We start from the raw sequence: 22,088 nt of genomic DNA on the forward strand, positions 1-22,088 counted from the left end.
GGTTCCTAGCCACTATGTTTGAGTTAACATTCCACCATATCTTTCATTAGTGTACTCTATAGGCCATAGGTCTTTGCCCTGCGCTGGAAACACTTCACCAAATTCTAGCAGATGGTAAGCACATGCCTGCCTCGTTCAAATCAATAACAAACTAAAAACGCAGGGAAACATTGGGATGTGTAAGCACTTCACTTTTCCCAAATGTAAACCGATGTTTTGCCAGAAAGTAAAATTGTTTGGGATCCAAGCTCCCTTTAATTAAATAAGAGAGAGAGAGGCCTGGCCAATGCCAGAAAAGTTACCTAGACACACCCCTCTAAGAGCCAGATGGGAGTGTACACCACAGACCTTAACCAAAAAGGAATTAAGAGAAGCTGTCTATAATTTCTAAGCTGAAGGTCATACTTTGTCATTTCTTTCAGACGCTGAATTTTATAAATATTATTTTTCGGCAGGGGGGTTTATTGCTCTTGAAGCATTCTGTGTTTTGTCTTGTGAGAGGCACGGCAAGGTTGCAGCTTCACATAAATAATAAATTAACCTCTGAACAAGTTGCCTCTAATCTTCCTCCTCTTCCCTTCCCCCCCCTCTTCCACACCACCTTTCCCCATCCTCCCCTCTCCCTCATTGCTCTCCTCCTAATTTTGGTCATTCATCCTCTTCCCTACTTCTTTCTCCACACCCTTCCCCATACCATTCCATCTCTCCCTCTCCCCCTCCCTCTCCCCTTCCCATTCCTTACCAGTTCCAGCCCTGCTTGCTAGATGGGGAGTACTTGTCCATGAGAGCAGTGAGTTTAAGCAGGGAGAGTTTCTGCAGAAGGTGAAGCTGAGAAACAGACTGGGCCTCGACTCCTGAGCCGCTGGGGGTAACTGATGGAAGACTCTGCTCGCTGGACCAGTGGTGCTGGCTCTGTCTGCATACATACACAACAGACAACAGAATGGCAGCCATATTAATGTGGGCTCAGAGAGGGGGTGATAGAGTAATAAAGACTTTTTAATGAGTACTCAGACCAGCTGACATTGCTCTCACCTGATACTACATGGTGGTGACTGTGCCTCAGGGTCATCTCCATCCGCAGACTCCTTCTCTAGGTTCTCCTCATCCCCTTCACCCTCCCCCTCCATGGCTCCTGGCCCCAAATCCTCTGCCTCCTTGACCTCCAGGTGGATGTGATTGGAGGAGGACGAGGGACAGGGCGAGGGTGTGGAGTGGCGCTTAGTCTCCGATTCACCGTCCTCCAACAGTTTGTCTGTCCAGGTGTTGACGAGCTGCTGTAGGCCGATGATACGCTCCATCACGCTGTCCAGCGCGGAGAAGACATCATCGTTTTCGCTGATCTCCCCCGTCTCCGCCTCCCCATGATGCTCCATCTCCTGGCCAATCACCTGGCCTATCGGCACGTTGTCATAGATACTGGCCCGGTGGTCCAATGAGGCTAGGGAGCTGCAGCAGGTGGAATCCTTGTCCTTGGCCGCTGCACATCCCCTGCTCCGTCTCCCGCGGTACCCGTGGAAACTCCCAGTCCTCCAGTTGATGGAGGTGTTGTCTATGGGCAACAGGAAGTTGTTGTGAGTGAGGGCTGTGGGGAATGTGCCTGGCTTGTGCCCCTGGGGGATCTGGAAGACCAGGCTCTCGTGGTTATTTCTGTCGTTCTTGTAGTCCTGGTGCTCTCGGACCCGGCAGTTGCTGCGTACTCTGGTGATGGGGCTGGGGGTGCTGACAGTACTGCTGCTCTCTGAAGGGCTGGGGCTGCTGCTGCCCGAGTGGGGGGAGGAAGGTGAGGAGGAGGCCTGGCTGCCTGGACGGTCCCTATCCCTGTGCCGCAGGGTGGAGATATCCAGACACTGAAGCCGTCTCAGCCTGTGCTCGACATCCAGACTATCCTGGAGCACGGGGCCAGAGATGACCAGCCTGGCCCTGCTGAGGCCACTGTGGGTGGGGGAGTGGAGGTTGGACGTGCCCCTCAGACGCAGTTTTTCCATCTTCCTCAGCAGACTGGGGCCCTTCTTCCTAGGGGGCTTGTCAAGGAAGCGCTCCTCAGCGCTGCTAAAACTGGGCGTCTCACCCCCTGGGGAGGGAGGCCCGCTAAATGAAGTGTCTAGGGATGGGATCTTGTTGATGGAGGAGCAGCGAGAAGAGCTCCCGCTGGTCTCCTGGTCATCAATGGCGGTCTTGGGGCTCTCACAGCCCTCGCTCTCTGTGCTGCTGGTGCTATGGAGGGAGTAGACCTCGTGGTGGTCGTTGGCGTCACACAGGGACATGCCCTGGCTGTCCGGTGAATGTAGGAAGCCCATTCCCTCCAGGCGACGCCAGCGCCTTGTTCGCCTCTCATAGGCCCATTTTGTGCTGATGGCACAGGGCTCCTCATCCTCTGACCCCTCCCCCTGAGAATCACAAGCAGACAATTAAGATGCTGTATAAGAAGCCATGTAGCAACAAAAAAACAAGGGCATCTATTTCTGGACATCGTGTAACTCTTCAGAGATATCTTTCACAAAGACTACTACATTCTGAGATAACTAGACTGAGACTGATTATTATGCAACATTATTAATTCTAGATGAGTTTCTGCCCTAATTCTTTTCGCTTTTGCCTCACTTTCTCAAACAGGGACTAATGAAGTTAGCTCCACCAACCCTCAAAACTCTATCTATCCAGCCATCAATATCAGTGGAAATGAAAGCGATAAATTCTAACGAGGAGCTTTTCCTCTGGTTCCTCCGGTGGCTCTGACATAGTTGCCATGTTGGTGTTCCATGGTGTTCACTCTCACTCACCCGTCTTTTTGATCTGCCCAGCTCCAACCTCAGCTCCACACATTTGTTTAAAGTGCTTAATCTCCTGGAAGCAGAGAGGCATGGCGGTTAAACAAAAACAGCAGCATGAGACCCACTCCCAACACAGACTCTCTCTCTCTCTCTTTCTATTTTTCTCTCTCACACACTCTCTCTATGAGGAGGTGCTGGTGAGGAGAGAGTGGATGGAAAGTCTTGCTTCTCACCTGCAGAGGGAATCTAGCGCGTCCTTATCCAGGAAACCATGATCACTCTTTACCCAGTCTATAGCAATGGGGAACCTGCAATCTGAAAGGCAAACAAGGCAAATGAAAGTGTGATATGACACTGTTTGCTATGGATCAGCAAACATGTGGATGTGGTTTGTACTGTAATAGATTGTGCTTGATGGCTTGAGAGAATTCATATTTAGTATTTACCTTTGTATAATTGCACGTACTGGGGGAAGCCGGCCGCTCTTAGCCAATCGCAAGCCTCCTTTGCTTCGATCTCTGCAAACAAAACAATATTCAAATTCAATTAAGGTCATTAGTCTCCCAAGTGGCACCGCGGTCTAAGGCACTGATCAGTGCTAGAGGCGTCACTACAGATCCAGGTTCGATCCCGGGCTGTGTTGCAGTGTCGCAGCGGCCACGATGGCGAACAATTGGCCCAGCGTCGTCAGGGTTAGGGGAGGGTTTGGCCAGCTAGGATGTCTTTGTCCCATCGCGTTCTAGCGACTCCTTATGGCGGCTGGGTGCATGCACGCTGGCTTCGGTCGCCAGCTTTACGCTGCTTCCTCCGACAGATTGGTGCGGCTGGCTTCCGGGTTAAGCGAGCAGTGTGTCAAGAAGCAGTGCTGCTTGGCACAGTCGTGTTTCGGAAGACGCATGGCTCTCGACCTTGTTGCAGCGATCGGACATAATCATTTCTGGTCGGTCCATTTTAATAAGAGGGCAAATATATTAAGCAGGCTATTTTGCACTTTAGTTACATTCGCAAAAGTATTGCGGACAAAAATTAAAGCAACACTCATGTTGCTGTCATCTCTGAGAGGGTATTCGTTAAAGCTGGAATCCTTAATAGTGAATCTGCCATATCCGTTTGAGATATTACAACAACAAAGAAGTTACTGCAAGCAACAAATACTGTTTTCCTTCTGACATAATTGCACGCACAATTTTTTCCCTTGATGCAGGGAGCTTCCCCAAAGCTCCCCACCTCTGTTTGTCAACAAAAAAACACCAATAACAACGGCCGTAGAGCGGACAGTGGTGCAGTTTTGCCCTACTGTGGATTCCATATTTAAGTGGCTTTTTGGGAGAGGCCAGCCTAATTGCTCCTAATTGGCTAACGGTGGTGTATGCGTGTCAGACACAGAAAAGGCAGGTAAGCATTCGTCAGAAGTCCCTTCTGCCCCACACAGCCTTTCATGTCCCCTCTGTTCAGGTTCCACCCATCTGCTAACTCCCACCATTAACACAGCATCTGCTAACTCCCACCATTAACACAGCATCTGCTAACTCCCACCATTAACACAGCATCTGCTAACTCCCACCATTAACACAGCATCTGCTAACTCCCACCATTAACATAGCATCTGCTAACTCCCACCATTAACACAGCATCTGCTTACTCCCACCATTAACACAGCATCTGCTAACACAGAATCTGCTAACTCCCACCATTAACACAGCATCTGCTAACTCCCACCATTAACACAGCATCTGCTAACTCCCACCATTAACACAGCATCTGCTTACTCCCACCATTAACACAGCATCTGCTAACACAGCATCTGCTAACTCCCACCATTAATACAGCATCTGCTAACACAGCATCTGCTAACTCCCAACATTAACACAGCATCTGCTAACACAGCATATGCTAACTCCCACCATTAACACAGCATCTGCTAACACATTATCAGCTAACTCCCACCATTAACACAGCATTGTCAGCGACAGATGAAGGAAAGAAGCACACTCTTTCTTTGAACTCGCTGGTATTCCATGAAACCCAGAGAGTGAATGAGAAAATTAAAGGGAACAAGAGAGAACGATAAAGAGAGTGATAAAATGAAAAGAAAGAACAAGAGAGTTCTTGGAATAAGGTGTCTTTTTCCCAGGCCATGGGGGTCAGGCGAAGACAGCTGGAGGTTGAGCTACACAGAGCAGATGGCTGAGATATGTAAACAGGGGGAAAATTAACTGCGAACATCAGTCATCACAAGACCCCTCTGACGCAGGGAATAAGAACTCTACTGGTCGGACCAGGGTTCATCATATCAACAGCTAGGACAGATCACTAACTGTTAGTGTTAGAGGATGATGACTTCTGTTCCTGTCTCAGTGTGGGGTTGGATGGGGACGAGGTGGGGTGGGGTGACTTTTGCGAGAGGATCAGCTGTACCTGCTGAAGTATCACATAGTTTCAAATAACTGTGACTGAGGCTCTAAATCCAGGGGTGTCTGAATGTGCCTGTCAGGCAGGTCAAATTAAGCCTATGGTGCCAGACACAGAAAAGGCAGGTAAGCATATGTTGTTACCTCCCTATTCATAACATCCTGCACTGAAATGTAACTACACTGTTAGCTACCCAAACAAGCGGTCAGAATGACATCACAGGGCTGAAAAAGGCCTAAGACAGCCAGAAATAGTGTTTTTGGCGTACGGGATTTTACCAATGAACTTCACAGCGCCTACTGCAATTCATGCACTCATCACTGTTCCACCACTGTATGCACTGTGTATGACTGTTATACAATCATGGTTATATCAGACTTCCAATTTTAATAAGGGCAAGCAGAGAAAGGCTCTTCCTTTTCCAAATACCTCAGGCCGCGTTGGAAGAAGTTGTGCTTTTGGGCTCTGGGTTCTGATAAGAGATGTATGCCCTCGATTAGACCGCTCCCTCCCTAGCAGTGCCAGTAAGTCGCATGTTTCAGCGGTCTGAGAGGACCGGGATAATGATGCTATATTCTGTGTGTGTGTGTGTGTGTGTGTGTGTGTGTGTGATGTGTGCAGGTAGCAACGACAGCAGTATAGTGATTAAGGGGTCTTCACCTCAGGCCAGCCTTGACTCAGCCTTCAAGCTGCCTCCCAGAGTGGCATCCCAGCACACACTCAACACACACTACACACAGTCACTCAATGCCTGGAGTCACCTTATAAAGTGCTACTACTGTGTGGTCCTCCAGGCCTAGAGGCCTAGCTGTACCTCTCCAGAATCCCAACGCCTCTATGAATTGATAGACACAAGAAAATAATCTCGAAGCCATTGTGTGATATGAGAACATCTCTCTGCTCTGACAGCTTACATGGTTCTGATCTTCAATGTCCCTCCAGAGATCTTAGACTTAGATTTGACAGTCTCAGTGGAAGGCAAATACAGCAGTCCTCTGCTTTTAACTGGGATGGCAAGTGTCAAGTGAGGTGTAGAAGCATTTTGAAAACCTCAAATGTCTCTGAACTTGATTTGAGAACTGTAACTTTGAGTGCTAGGGATGTGGCCTGGTTAGATGTTTAACCATGTCAGAGATGAATGTACAGTATGTATATGTTCTGACATATGACCAACCTTTGACCTTTGAATGTAAACCGGAAGCTTGATTGCTGAAGACCCCATAAGTCATGGAACAGATAGAAAATAACAAAACAAAACAGAATGGACAGAACGCTGGCTGTTTTACGTAAATTCTCAGAACCTTTGTCGACAGTTCTAACCAGCAACGTAAATTCTCCTTTTAATTCTCTATTGTTGTTATGACACAACCAGCAGTCTGGTCTCAGAGAAAGTAGTATAATAATGTAAGCCCTCCAGGATGTTTGATTTGTTACGTCATCCAAATCGTATGATATTGTACAACTGGGTAAGATGTATGATACTATACGTCCTCTAATTCGTGTGATATTGTACAACCCACTCTGTAAATTCGATGCACTTTTAGAGTTTATTATTCCAAACAATGTCTTAAAATGAACTAAATCAAAAAGGGTATTCATATAAATATTTTTAGGGTTTCATAAATGAATATAAAAATGTATATTTCAGAATCCAGACATATTCCATATTTTAGAGCACACTATAAGGAGTATAATGACATCAAGATGTTGTGTGTATCATGTATGGTTCACAGATCATAGAGTCTTACAGGAGACATGTATAGGTCTTAAAAGGGCCTACAATTGCCACGTTCATTATGATTTTCTCCAAAATGGTTTGTGATATAAATGTAAAAAGCATGTCAAACACCCTTCCTCCCAATGAAGTTTCTGGGTGAGAATTGTAGGAACAATCGGAGATACCAAAAATAATTTCCGCTTTTGCTGGTGTGGAATCGCCCATAGATGCTCGATGAATCACAAATTCACTTAGCAGTTATATCCACCCGTTGATCATTCCCATCATGTTTGGGTCCAGTTAGCTCTCCCATGTACTGTATGACACAAACTGACACTCAGTCAGAAATCAGAGTTCATATGGAAAAAGTAACAATGACTTTAACATAAAAAATGGCTAGTGATTGTCACACAATAACTAATCCCACTTATTAACATTTTGAGTGAGCAAAACATCTAGAGTGTCAAGTTAATCACACAGCTCCACAGTGCTGCCTAATCATTCCATACACACCAGCCCTTGCTAGGCATAGCTCGTTGCATTACTCCCCTGCCAAAGTTGGTATAATTGTTCCTGCGCTCGCCTGTGCTATGTTGCTTCTGGTTGCTAACAACAGTCCGTGTGATCCACTCATACCAATGGAAAGAGAGTCAGAGGGATTTTCACTGCTAAAGTTAGAGAACTGTAACTACTCAGAATACAGAAAATATAATTAGTGGAAAAAAGTATTCTAAGAAATACTAGACACAAATGAACAGGTAAATATCAACTGAACCTTTCCAGAGGACCATCTGCAAATGAGCCAAACTTATGTCTGAGTCTGCCTTCCATCACTATGAATCATGTTGACTGGGTGGAAATACTTGGCATCTAATTGTCAAGTAGAACTATGCAAATGACAAGAAGCCAAATCTTAAATGGTGAAATACAACAGTTAGTTGATTTAGAGACCAAATACTCTAATCCATTGTAATGACTGAATGTCTGGTTCCTGTGAAAAGCTAACACCATGGGGAAAAACAGAGGTGCTAAGCCTTTTATCTCTGATTTCAAAGTAGCTGGTTTTCTATCATATCTCCTAGTTCATCAAATGTATTAACTACAAAATGTACGCTAGATAATTGTATTTTAAACCAAAGATTTGTTGGTGTCCATTACTGGGTGTTACAGGGAAGCCACATACAAACCACCGCTGTAGATTTTTTAACTAACCTGTTCTTGGTAATACTTACTTTTTCACTGAATCGAGAATGAAGAATCTTAGAAATTTCATTTTTCAGTTGCAGGTGGGTCTATAATAACTATTGAACATTCAGGAAGATATTAAATCCATGTTTTGGTAACACTGTGTGATGCTCTGTCATCTACTTCTACACATGGCCATGGCCGCGTCGCATAGAAACGACTAGTTCCTGCTAAAATGCTGGGAAATGCTAGATGTGCGGCAGCTAAGAGGGCGAGGATCCTCTGGGGCGGTACAAAACATGGATTTAATATCTTTCTGAATTTTTGCTGGTGTTTGTAGAACTACCTGCAACTGACATTTCTATAATACAAAGAAAGTATTGCCAAGAACAGGTTAGTTGAATAATCTATGGCGGCGGTGTGTGTGGTGCTTTCCTGTAACGCTCAGTAACGGACACCAACAAATCTTTGGTTGTATCACATTATCTAGCGTACAATTTGTATCTACTAATTTTGAAGCCTGAACCCATTTAGACCTTAGTGCTAGGAATATGTATGCAGCAAGCAACAAATCCATTATATTTCATACTCTAACATTATAACTGACATTAATTTCAACAATTTATAGGCACCTGCATGAAGAATACAATAAAACACTTTCCCACGTAACATTCAAACCTGTAGGTCTACATTCTTAAGATGTTATTTGAATATTTTATGTTGACCTTCTTTATAGTACACATTTTCTCAATTTTAGAGTAAACAGAAACATAAGTTTTGAATCTATGCCAAAACAGTCAACATTGTTCATTTAAATAAGTATATTTTAAAAGCCTGTTGCAAAATTATATAGGCTTCCATATGTATTAGACAAGAGACGGATGCTCATGTGGTGGTACCTAACGCCTCATATCATCTGAACTCCTCACCTCATCTTGAGCATCAGCCTCAGTCACAGCTGACATCCTATCAGGCTAGTGGCTCTCTGAATATGTTAATACATCTACATTGGTATTTGTCACTGTCCTAGAATTTGTTATACTATTACTGAAGTAAACACAATCAAAGTTGTTACTTACTTGTAATCAACATGGTGCTGTAATGTTGTCATATATTTAACTATTTTAAAGAATTAGGAAACTACTCACTCAAAAAATAAATACAAATTATACAAATTAAATCTTAAAGTCCAGTTCTCTTGGTCATTTAGGGCATCATAGTGAAATCAGTAAAGCGTTTCCACTTTCCAGCCGCCTTTCCCTCCCCTGCCTGGACCATACCAACTGCACTTAACGCTCACCCGAGGGGGAAGGTTTCAAAATTATATCATGGATGACCAAGGCTGTTGACTTTGAAAGCATGCCATGGTATTCATAATCTATTTAACACACTGTGACAACTAGTAGAAATGTAACATCTGATAGAAAACATTCATTTTAAATAAGCTAAAGTATCCCCTCCCCCGTTAAGAGAGTGTGGTTGATCCCATGATGTTGCCTTGTGACCCTGGGTTTAATCTCTATGGAGTGACCAGACAGACATTTCCAAACCTCAGACTCTGGTCATGAGGGGATATTTTCCCTGTATAGTCAGACTTGATAGTTAAAATTAGATGTAGCAGACATTAATCAGCCCATTAAGGTAAACAATGAAAAACTCTAAGACGAGAACAGGGTGAATTTCCCTCCCCACAGGCTACATATGAGCATGTATTTTTATGTAATACTGAACAATGTGTGCTTTATGCTATTCCCTCCAATATCCAGATGCCACATTTCCTACACATTAATGTCCTCACTTTCCTTGACAAAATTATTAATATTGACACTATCTTTTCTGATCCTACTACAAAAACAATCAACCCATTTTTGTCATTAGAGCTCACTCAGGCACACATTCAGACATTTTACAATAAATGTACCTTGAAAGTCAAATTATTCCCTTACGGTATCTATCTCTAAAACACCAACAAACACTATGTGGTCCGACCCTCTCCTGAAGCCCCTATCACATCATCTTGTAAAAGGCGGCCATTGTTTCAAAGCAGCAATGGACAATGAAAACTCTAATGATGACCCTTAAAGCACCATGGATGATGACAGAAACCTGCGGTGCTAATAGTTCTCCACTCCAAGGCTTCATCAGGATTCATTCCTAGGTAAGTCATTAGTGGTAATAGGTTCCATTTACAGTGTAGGTGTTTGATTAGGATCTTTTCAATGTGAAAACCCTTGGAGAGGTCCACCGCTTCGCTGCATTAATTCACAGTTGAACGAAAGATGGAAATAAATGTAAACAGCTATTGACGTTCACACGAGCGAAGATACAGGACTCGTGGTCCCCTTAGCAACCTTCCTGGAGCGCTTAGCTTTCTAATAAAACCTGGGTCCTGAGGCTGCTGCAGCACCCCCTGAACAATCGGAATGAATAAAAAATGATTCACAAAGGTAGTGCACTGGGCCTTTACTAGTCCTGTATTAGTGGACCGATATAGCCTTCGGAAAAAACCCCACCCCCAACTATCTTAAAGCGGCTATGTGTCATAGTCTATCACAATGCAGACTTAAGTTGAGGTTTTTTCCCTCCAGAATTGGAAAATGCTTCTGATTCGTGTCTATGTAATAAAGGGCAACACTTTACTTGGCACCCAGCGTCCTAAGACGTTGTGACACGGTCATAACCATGTCATATGTCATAACAGCTGACATAACATGTCAATCTGTTATAAAATGGTCATAACACTGTCATGACACTTATTTACACCTGTTGTGACATACATTGTGTTATTTTAGGGCTGTTATGATGCCTACATAAACCCACCACACAAGGCAGAACATTCCATTACACCATAGCCTACCTGTCAACAGTATGTTTACGTTATGTAACATTTTTATATAACATTGACCATATTAAATTATCATTGTAATTGTGCATACATTGATGTCAGACATGCATCTACCCCAGTGATCTGTTGCTGATGCCTGGGATGAATGCAAGAGCAGATTTCAAAAGCAGAACAAGAACACTCTTTTGACTGATGACTGACATAAGGCCATGTAGGTGATAGGTCTATCTGGCTTATATGATTATGAGGGTCATAATGCTTCTTGACAATGTCATGAAGTATATTATTTTTAGTCCAAGTAAAGTGACAGGATGGTCATAATGACAATGTCATAAAGTATATGTGAAATATGTTATTTAAAATATGATGAAAAATTACATTACAAAACAAAGGATTTAAGAGACAAACTTTCAAATGAAACTAAACTTCTCGGCAGGGAAACATTTTTTTTGGAATAGATGTGGGTTTTGACACGCTTATGTAGTTGTCATAACCAGCCATAAAATAACACAATATATGGCACACTAGGTGTAAATGTGTCGTGACAGTGTTATGATCATATTATGACCAGGTTATGACAAGTTACATCAGCTGTTATGACCTATGACATGATTATGACAGTGTCATGAAGTGTTATGACACTGGGTGTCAAGTGAAGTGTTACCTAATCAAGTAATTGCATGGAAGTACCATTCAGAATACATGATTAGGGTGTGCACTGCAGCCCTTCTCCCATCACATAGTCTGCTTTAATTCTATACCTAATACACTATATTAAACATATTTGCTACTCTTGAATAGTTTGAGTTCTGTAGATGTTTTGAAGCTTGCTGTTATGTAAAATATATTATGACATCTGGGCTTTCTTCCTGAGGACCACAACTCCTACATACTGAAGTGATAGGGATTAACAAGGATGAAAGGATTGCTGCTGCTGATATTAAAGTCTCTCTCTCTCCCATCAAATCAAACATAACCATGACGACAGTCTGATCTTACTGAAGTCAAGAAGCACCTTGACAACGCAGATCTTTTTCTAAATGCACTATGTACAGTCAGCTTGCCTTGCAATAAATGCACATCACAGAGAAATTGGCATATTGAGACATGGAACCAGTCTGGAACTAAAGAAACCACACTGAATACAACTACAAAGAAGATCATTCCACATCTTCTCACTTTACAATATGAGCTTGGACAATAGCATCTTTCTCCAAGCCATCATTCCTAGAAATGACGTAATCAGCATTAGAATCTTTGGGTTGATGAAATTATGTTACTCCAACAGCTGTGGCAGACCGGCCAGCAGTCATCCGCTCTGTTCTATTGTCTGCTTTTTATTACAGCTCTGAAGTATTTACAATGACTGTGATTATGGTTAATAGCCCAGCCTCTGTATTGGAAACTGTTAGATCCATCCATGAGACTGCTCTAAAGCAACACTAGTGACATGTAGATAGGTTTAATATAAAGCGACATACAGTATGTCCTAGTGTCGTCTGAGAAGGACAAAAGGACGTGCGTGTGTGTGGTTACTGCATGTGAAAGTTAAAGGACAAGTTACCCTGTCCTCTTTTGTGTGCTTGGCCATAAAACTGAGAGGCTCACTTAGGCCTGACCTCTGCGCCTGGCAGCTGCTGAACTGTTTTCCCCTGGTCACTGTTTTCTAAGATTACACAAGAACACACTTCCTTTTCCCAAGCAAGTTGAGGAGGGCGTCAGAATAGGAAAAATTCAGCCCCGCTCCCAGGGGAGTGTGTGCATGTGTGTATATGTGTGTGGTTATGAGAGTGTTTACTCTCATGAGCTTTGTTTTTTATTTGTGTTTACTGTGCACACTTTTGATTGATGTGTGTAGATTTGTGTGTGTGTGTGTGTGTGAGTCTGCGTGTGTGTATTTCTGTCTGTAATCTGAGTTGAGCCTCTGATCTTAAGGCTGGTATTTCCGATGCTGCAGGAAGCGCTCTCTCTGTCTGTAGAACTGTGTCCCCTTCCACTCACCACCATCTCCACTGACTGTACTGCAGCTCCGGTGGTGGCCAGGTCCCTATTTCTCCATCTAGCCTCTGTGAACAAATCAACCTGTCCTGAACACACTGGGAGCCTCTGTACTGGAACCAGCAAGCACGGAGCACACTCACTGACACACTCACTGACACACTCACTGACACATTCACTGACACACTCACTGACAACCCCCTCCTTGCTAAAAATAAATTCTAACTTTAGCAGAAATATTTTATCAAAACCATTGAAAATAATAATACAATATTTTTGCCTCTTTGTCTACCCTTTAGGGACAGGGGTGTGGAATGAAGCCTGTGAAAATAATTAATGCATTTGACATGGAAACTGGAAATTGCATAGATGACCTCCATAAAGGTAATATCAAACTCAGGAAAGGCCCTGGTCTACCCTGCATTGCCCTGCCAGTGTCTGAATGTTATTGTATAATAGTGGTGAGTTTTCAGGGCCTGTTTGTCTCTGGCTGTACTAAATATAATTGGCATAGAGCTCAGAGCTTTGGCTACAGTAGGCCAGACTCTGTCACAGGCTAAGCAACAGGGCCAGCCCCTGAAATGAGCCTCCGACGAGCTACAGAATCAATTAAGTGGGGACATAATTAGAGCTGTGCTTTATTAGTACTTAGGGATGATCTGCGGCGCAGAGTAATGGAGCATCCATGTACAGTTCATTTGGAAGGAATCTTTATCAGGACACTGTAGAGCCTATGGCTGCTATGTTGTCTGACTACAGATCTGTGTTTAGTTGTCTTTGCATAACTCGGCCATTGAACATAATTCAATGGAACAGTTCAGCGAACACGGTTGAGTTGGTCTATGTCTATCTATTTCATATTTTTAGATCTGTCAAATGTTTATATTGCATGATGTTGATCTTGACTATTGGATTTGGTGGTGTCTTATACAATTATGTTCAAATGGTATTGCTTTATTTAGAGTTCTGTTCTGGTCCTGTTCTGAGGAGATCTGTACAGTAATATTTAAAAAAGAGGACATGTCAGAAAGATTTTCCTGTAATAGAAAACCCAACATTGTTTATTTAAGTTGATTGCCCTGAGGGCAGGACCCCCCCCCCACCCCCCCCCCCCACCCCAATCTCCTCCATCTTAAACACAGGCTGAAACAAATGGAGGTGCGGGGGGGGGGGGGGGGGTGTACATTCCATGGTTGGGTGAAAAATGATCAACAGACTAGCAATGTAACCCACTTAACTTTGATGTTAAGGTATTCACACGTGTGTGTGTGTTTGTGTGTGTGTGTGTGTGTGTGTGTTTAGCATGTGTACTTGTTTAGGTAACCTATATGAAGTGTGCACTTCTTACATGACGTGTGTAAATGTTGACATACATTAGGAAGTGTGTACTGCACTTGTTGATGTAGTGGAAAGCCAGGGCGTCATGCAGGCTAAAGGTCACAGTCCCTAGTGGGGTTCCGGAGCCTTCCCATCAGAATATCCCAGTCCCACGCCATCCCACATTCTGTCTCCAAGCCACCGACCTAAAATAGCATCTCTGATCCGTCCAGCTTGTTGTCCATCCATCCAGGAAATGTTCAAGCTGTGATGTACATTGGCCAGTTCTCTCTGATATTGGCCTGTTTTCTCTGATCCCCTTGCCTTCCTCTGTGTTTCACATGGGTTTAGCTAAAGCCATCACATGGAATTACGCTCTATTGACATGGTCTTTAGTGTCTAAATCCAGAGCTCTGACATTTATTCAAATGGAGTTTGTCTATATCCACTGACTGTACCACAAAACTAGATATTCAAGCAGCTGCTTGTTGTCACTGATGACTCCAATTTGAACCCTAAAACAGTCAAGTAGGCTATACACAGTGAAGCATGTGCTAAAGTATGTCAACAAATAAAAATGTAGTATTGCTTTACCTAGGTAAAGGAGCGAAGGAATGCTGGATTATAATTTAATTTTGACACAATTTTTTGAGTCTATGACGTTGAATGTCCAATAGAAATCAGTCTCAAAGTGCTTTCTTAATTACAGCTGGAGAAGCCCATTCAATCATGCAGGTGTGGAGATTGTTGCGCCCGCCAAGGTCAGTGTTCATCTGCTTTGCTTGGGTAAAGAAAGACGTTCCCAAGATGTCTGGCAGAGGCCCAGATATTACCCATTCAACTCAGAGACAGGAGGGAGCCTGTCCGATTTAGGCAATGCCTGGACTGAATACGTGTGTGTGGCTGTGGGAATGTGTGTGTGTGTATGTGTGTGTTTGACTGTACACAATAAAAAGAAAGGAGTGTTTGCCTCTCCTCTTCCCCATACGATGTCAGCTGTTCTGCACACACAGCTATGAGCCAGAGCATATTGTTTAATTATCCCCCTAGCCCACTACATAAGGGATAGATGGGTCTACACACCTGCAGAAGAAATAGGACACACACACACACACACACACACACACACACAGACACACAGACAGATACAGCAATGCTTAACATACTCAAATGCACATAAGCGTGGGACAGGTGTGTGTGTGCGTGCGTGAGCGCGCGCACTGTGCCTCTAGTCACTGTCCCTGTCCCTCTGCCTTCATTTGCTTTTCAATGACGATTACAGAAGCGGTGCTCCTCTCTGATTGAGAACACCGCGCTGCAGTCTGGCCAGCCAGCGGCTGGTGACAGGGAGAGAGAGACACACACACAGGCAGGCACACACACACACAATCTGGTCATCAGGTCATTATGATCAGTTGATGACTTGCGCCAGACACTGATACTTCCAGTATGAGATGAGTGAAATAATGCTTGTAATAGGGGGAGTGAAATAACAATAATGACATAAGAGGGAGAGTAAATGTTATGTCTGGAAGTCCCACAGTGAGTTGCTCCACAGGAATGCAGGGAAACAGACCAGTCTTCAAAGTCCTGCTATCAGCCACAACAGCACCCAAAACACCCGAAGACACATAAGAAATGGTTAGATGAGCGCATTGCACTGTCTCACCTCGGGGGCTTTCCTGTGTATAAACAACATGGGCTCTTAAACTATCTGGTACCAGTTACAGGCACTCTGCTCTAATGGTAACAGTCATTGGCTCATAGTCTTAGAGTCAGGTCACTGGATAGGCCAGTAAATGACATGTCCTGCCAGAGGAAGTGGAGAGAGAGAGAGAAGGAAAAAAGGAAAAGAGAGAAAGATGGAGAGAGGGAAGTGAAAGAGCGAGAGAGTGTGAACGAGAGCAAGGGAGAGACTTAGTGAGAGAGCTACAGAGCAAGGAGAGAGATGGAGGGAGGAAGAGTCAACCCACTAATTGTCCTTTTAAAAGCGACCTTCACCGCGTCTGATCCCTCTCTCCTCAAATGAAGTAGGTCCCATTCTAAGCTAACTCAACACCCTAACACAACGTCCATGACAGGACCCACACTGCTCCCCTCCATCCCCTTATGGGCCTAATAAACCTTTGGTGGCAACGATGACTGATATTCCCCACCCAAAATTACAGTGCTGAGTTATTGGTGATTCATAATCCAGTTTTGAAGTGTTAATGGGGAGCCCTATTTAAGATGCCAGCGTTTAATATACACTTCCTCCAGTTACTGTACATTAAATCTTCAACACCTTTTTTCAGAGCTATTACAATTGGCTGGTTTCCCAGGACAGGAGAGGAGCTTTTGGGTCTTAATGCTCTGATATGACCTCTCTCGCTCTCTCTCTCTTGCAGTGCATGCTAGGAGTTTTTTGGAGTTTGAGTGTTTAGTGTGGAGGGCTCTGTCCTAACATTTAAAAAAATATATTTCCTTGGTCTTTTCTTTCATTTTGTATTTCTATGGTGGAGGGTTAATCTTTGTTTTAGCGGTACCCACATTTGTTTTTTTCAAAGTTAGGATGGAAGAGGACAGAGTTTTAGTTTCCTGGGGTTTGAACGGGGTGGTGTATGCGATGGCTTCGCAGCCTAGTGCGGAGGAGACGCTGTCGTTACGGAATGGATTCAGGTGTGTTCCTTCAGGTGTGTTCCTGAGAATATAATTAAGGTGGAGGAGATTCTGCTCATGGTCGGTGAACAGGTAGGAGCTGAATTTATACATTCCACTTCCAGAATTAACAAAGCTGTGGTTGTGTTCATGAAAAGAGCAAAATTGGTGGGTAGGCTCATTACTAGTGGAATATTTGTGTTGGGGCCAATTTCTCCTCTTTCTACCCCTTCAACCAGGGTGGTAGTTGCAAATGTACCTCTGTTTATTACGAATGATCAAATCAGGAAAGAGCTGTCGTTTTGGTAAGTTTGCTAGTGGGTTTCGTGTTGGCAGGTTTTCAGGCAGATGCCGTCAGGCATGTTGTTTTGTTCCGGATGCAAGTGTTCATGTTTCTGAGTAACAATGAGCAACAGTTAAATATGCATTTTAAAGTTAGGCATGGGGAGGGGCTCTGCACAGGGTTTGCTAGCACAGATAGTCTATGGTGCTTTGAGTGTGGGGATTTGGGGCATAAGAGCTTTGCGTGCCCACATAAAGGCGGATGAGGAGAGTTTAGTGGGGAAGGGTAAGCGGCTAGCGGGGATGGAGGGTGTTGTCATGTGGAAGAGGAAAAGGCGGAGAAGAAAGGAGGGGAGAGGCTGGTTTGGTCAAAGGCACTATGGAATCTCTGCCTGGTGCTGGGGGGAGGCTCCGACTAGAGAGAAAGGGCAGGTGGTCAGGATGGGAGATGGAGATGATGAAGGTGAGTCTGAAGAAGATGAGGATTTATTTTCAGACTCCTCCCCAATGGGTCCAGGGCTGACAGCCAGACAGGCAGAGGGGTCAAAGTATACGATGAGGGGACTGTCAAGGTTCCTGAATGAGACTAAGGGGAAAAAAGTAAATCTTGAGGCTTTTTTTTGCGATCTGGGAAAGTTTGTAAGAACAGTACAACATGCTATGAAAAATTAGGGGCATGGTGTCATCTCACCCAGGAAACGGTTTAGGTTGAGGAAGTGGGTCACAACAGTGTGTAAAGGTCTACCTTCAGACACCGTTTAGATGAATAATTTCTTTCTGTCACTGTGGCTTTTTGAGCTTTGCTTTTGGTCTTTTTCTTTGCTGGCTTTTCTCCCACTTTGGGTAGGCTAGCTTAATATAAATGGTGCAGCTTAATATAAATGGTGCCAAAGATGTGGGAAAGAGGAGTGTGTTTGGTGAATATGTAAAACAAAAACAAGTACAGGTGTTGTTTCTGCCGGAGACCCATAGTGATTTGGTGAATGAAGTCGATTGGAGGCTGTTGTGGGAAAGGGGCAAGTGTGCTGAGCCATGGGACAAATGTTAGTGCAGGGGTGACAGTCCTTTTTGTACCTGGTCTGTCTGTAAAAATGTGCTCCTCAAAGGAGGTGTGTAGGGGTAGACTGCTTGTAGTAAAAGCAGAAATTAACAACAGTGGTTTTGTCTTTATGAATGTGTATGCGCCCAACACAGGGAGAGAGAGGGGACTTCTATTTGGATGTCTTAGACAGAAACTCTCACAGATGGCGCCTGAGAAGACACTGGTGGTTGGCGGGGACTGGAACTGCACAATGGATTTTACGAAAGACAGAAATGGGGAGGAGCCTCATTCAGGCTCAGTGGGTGTGTTAAGGGACATTGTTAAGCAGTTTGACCTAGTGGATGTTTGGAGAACAAGACATCCCAACACAAGACAGTATACATGGGTGAAGGTATTTGGGGCTAGGGTGAGTGCAGTCCGGCTTGATCGATTTTACATGTCCAGGAATCAGAGCAATAGGCTGATGAGCGCTACCATTCTCCCGGTGGGTTTTTCAGATCATCACATCACCATGGCTCATCTGTCTATTTAACCAGGGCCTTGGCAGGCATCCTATTGGAAGTTTAATGTAAAGCTTTTACAAGATGCCACTTTTTTGCTCAGGTTTCCAGACTTTCTGGGAAAGGCGGGGCAGTGAAGAGTATGGGTCTCTGAGTCAATGGTGGGATGTGGGAAAAGTCCAAATTCTGCTTTTCTGCCTACAGTATACAGCTCTCTCATCCTCACAGGCTAGGGGAGTTTTGGGGGAATTTGAGCGTAGTATTAGTGAGATGCCGCTAGTTCTGGTGAGGCAAGGCAATGTAGGCCTCCAGGCTAATTTAGCTGAATTATGTAGGGAGCTGGGCAGTTTTTTCCAGGTTAAAGCAAAGGGAGAACTTGTAAGAGCTAGGTTCTCCATGCTCAAGAAGATGGATGCTCCCAGCTCCTTCTTTGGTTTGGAAAGACAGAGTGGTGAGGCCAAGGGTATGCATTGTCTACGGCTTTCGGATGTGCGGGTGACCTATGTGGTGGGGGAGATGCGGGAGCAGACTGTGGAGTTTTCTACTGAGTTGTATAGGGCAGAACTGTGTGATCCTATGTGTGCTCAGGTTTTGTTTGCTGAACTCCCTAAGCTCTCTCTGGCACAGAGGGATGAAATGGACATTCCATGAACTGGCAGAGGCCGAAACCCAGATGTCACCCGGCTCTGCACCGATAGACTCCCAGTGGAGTTTCTAAAGAATTATGGGGAACAATTGGACTGGATTTCTTTTGCGTGTTGCGTGAGTGCGTCGGGGTAGGAGAGTTGCCGATGAACTGCCATCTGGCAGCTCTGACTCTCCTGCCCAAAAAATGGGACTTGTGTAAACTTAAGAACTGGAGGCCTGTGGCATTGCTCTGTGCGGAGTACAAGATATAGACTGAAGTCCCATCTGAACTCTATAGTACACAAGGACCAGACATATTGCGTACCGGGACGAACAGTCACAGACAACTTGATCTTATGTTGTTTGGCGTCACAACTTGTAGACTTGTTTACGTGCTGCTGTGAGGTTTGTTGCTAACCTTACTTTGCTACCTGTGAACTTTATGGTTTTTCTTTTTAATTACCTTTTAATTTTTTTCCCTCGCTCAATGTTTTTCATTCAATTTTTTCAACCCGGACGCTTTATCTGGACGTGGTTCGTCAGGACCTCGAGCAGCCGATGCTAAGTAGTGACATTAACATTATGCCTTCTAATTGCAGTCGCTGTACTCATAATATACAGGAGAACATTCGCCTTATGGCAAGGATAGCTGTGCTGCAAGCCCAGCTTCAGACGCAATCGTTAGGCAAGGGTAATTTCAGTGTAGGAAAGGATGAAACAGCGTCTGTGCCACCAGTAAGTACAGATAATAACGTTAGTATAAATCCCCTCGCACGGGCCCCACAGCGGGACAATTTTCTCATGGCTTCTGGAAGGAAATGCTGTAGGAATGCTCAACCGATGTCGCTCATTCAGCCGACAAACTTTCAACCGGTTCTCCCCATTAAGCAACTGGTCGGAGTCAGAGGCAGAGCCTTCTCTTGTCTCTCCTCCTCCTGTTACGGGGTCTGAGACGCCCACCATTAGCTCTGAAAAATTGAAAACCCTAGTCATTGGCGACTCCATTACCTGCAGTATTAGACTTAAAACGAATCATCCAGCGATCATACACTGTTTACAAGGGGGCAGGGCTACCGACGTTAAGGCTAATCTGAAGATGGTGCTGGCTAAAGCTAAAACTGGCGAGTGTAGAGAGTATAGGGATATTGTTATTCACGTCGGCACCAACGATGTTAGGAGGAAACAGTCAGAGGTCACCAAGCGCAACATAGCTTCAGCGTGTAAATCAGCTAGAAAGATATTCGGCACAGAGTAATTGTCTCTGGCCCCCTCCCAGATAGGGGGATTGATGAGCTCTACAGCAGAGTCTCACAACTCAATCGCTGGTTGAAAACTGTTTTCTGCCCCTCCCAAAAGATAGAATTTGTAGATAATTGGCTCTCTTTCTGGGACTCGCCCACAAACAGGACCAAGCCTGGTCTGCTGAGGAGTGACGGATTCCATCCTAGCTGGAGGGGGGCTCTCATTTTATCTACAAACATAGACAGGGCTCTAACTCCCCTAGCTCCACAATGAGATGCAGGCCAGGCAGCAGGCTGTTAGCCAGCTTAGTGGAGTCTGCCACTAGCACAGTCAGTGTAGTCAGCTCAGCCATCCCCATTGAGACCGTGTCTGTGCCTTGATCTAGGTTGGGCAAAACTAAACATGGTGGTGTTTGCCTTAGCAATCTCACTGGAATAAAGACCTCCTCCATTCCTGTCATTATTAAAAGAGATTGTGATATCTCACATCTCAAAATAGTGCCACTTAATGTTAGATCCCTCACTTCCAAGGCAGTTATAGTCAATGAATGAATCACTGATCATAATCTTGATGTGATTGGCCTGACTGAAATATGGCTTTATTAAGCCTGATTAATTTACTGTGTTAAATGAGGGCTCACCACCTGGTTACACTAGTGACCATATCCCCTGCGCATCCCGCGAAGGCGGAGATGTTGCTAACATTTACGATAGAAAATTTCAATTTCCCCAAAAATTAAAAATGACTGCGTTTTTGTCTTTTGAACTTCTAGTCATGAAATGTTTGCTGCCTACTCAATCACTTTTTATAGCTACTGTTTACAGGCCTCCTGGGCCAAATACAGCGTTCCTCACTGAGTTCTCTGAATTCCTATCAGACCTTGTAGTCATTGCAGATAATATTCACATTTTGGTGACTTTAATGTTCACATGGAAAAGTCCATCATCGACTCAGTGGGTTTTGTCCAACATGTCTCCGGACCTACTCACTGCCACAGTCATATTGTGGACCTAGTTTTGTCCCGTGGCATAAATGTTGTGATATTAATGTTTTTCCTCATAATCCTGGAATATCGGTCCACCATTTTATCACGTTTACAATCGCAACAAACAATCTGCTCAGACCCCAACCAAGGATCATCAAAAGTCGTGCTATAAATTCTTAGACAACACAAAGATTCCTAGATGCCCTTCGAGACTCTACCTACACAAGGAAGTCAGAGTACAGAAATCAGTTAACCACCTAACTGAGGGACTCAATTTAACATTGTGTAAAACCCTAGATGCAGTCACACCCCTAAAAACAAAAAACGTTTGTCATAAGAAACTAGCTCCCCGGTATACAGAAAATACCCGAGCTCTGAAGCAAGCATCCAGAAAATTGGAACAGAAATGGCACTAAACCAAACTGGAGGTCTTCCGACTAGTTTTGAAATACAGTACCGTGCAGTTTCGAAGAGCCCTCACTGCTGCTCGTTCATCCTATTTTTTCAACTTAATTGAGGAAAATA

General features: G+C 44.2%; 1 protein-coding gene across 2 annotated transcripts in view; it reads right to left on the bottom strand.

Moving 5' to 3' along the window:
- LOC110533612 (rho GTPase-activating protein 7) overlaps nucleotides 1-22,088 on the bottom strand; it is an 80,090-nt gene that overhangs the window by 14,450 nt on the left and 43,552 nt on the right. Inside the window, exons 1-6 of one of the 2 annotated variants that reach the window (XM_021618005.3) lie at nucleotides 9,168-9,379; nucleotides 3,221-3,292; nucleotides 3,008-3,089; nucleotides 2,784-2,847; nucleotides 1,036-2,390; nucleotides 743-916 (exon numbers count right to left, since the gene is read on the bottom strand). In XM_021618005.3, the coding sequence (XP_021473680.1) occupies nucleotides 743-916; nucleotides 1,036-2,390; nucleotides 2,784-2,847; nucleotides 3,008-3,089; nucleotides 3,221-3,292; nucleotides 9,168-9,180 (1,760 nt within the window). In that variant the 5' untranslated portion in view covers nucleotides 9,181-9,379. Of the gene's footprint in view, nucleotides 1-742; nucleotides 917-1,035; nucleotides 2,391-2,783; nucleotides 2,848-3,007; nucleotides 3,090-3,220; nucleotides 3,293-9,167; nucleotides 9,380-22,088 lie in introns of those variants that run through there. The other variant, XM_021618003.3, reaches the window with a different exon arrangement.

Source organism: Oncorhynchus mykiss, chromosome 10 (assembly GCF_057628025.1).
Source record: "Oncorhynchus mykiss isolate SJ-2025 chromosome 10, ASM5762802v1, whole genome shotgun sequence".
In the NCBI taxonomy this organism is placed as follows: Eukaryota; Metazoa; Chordata; class Actinopteri; order Salmoniformes; family Salmonidae; genus Oncorhynchus; species Oncorhynchus mykiss.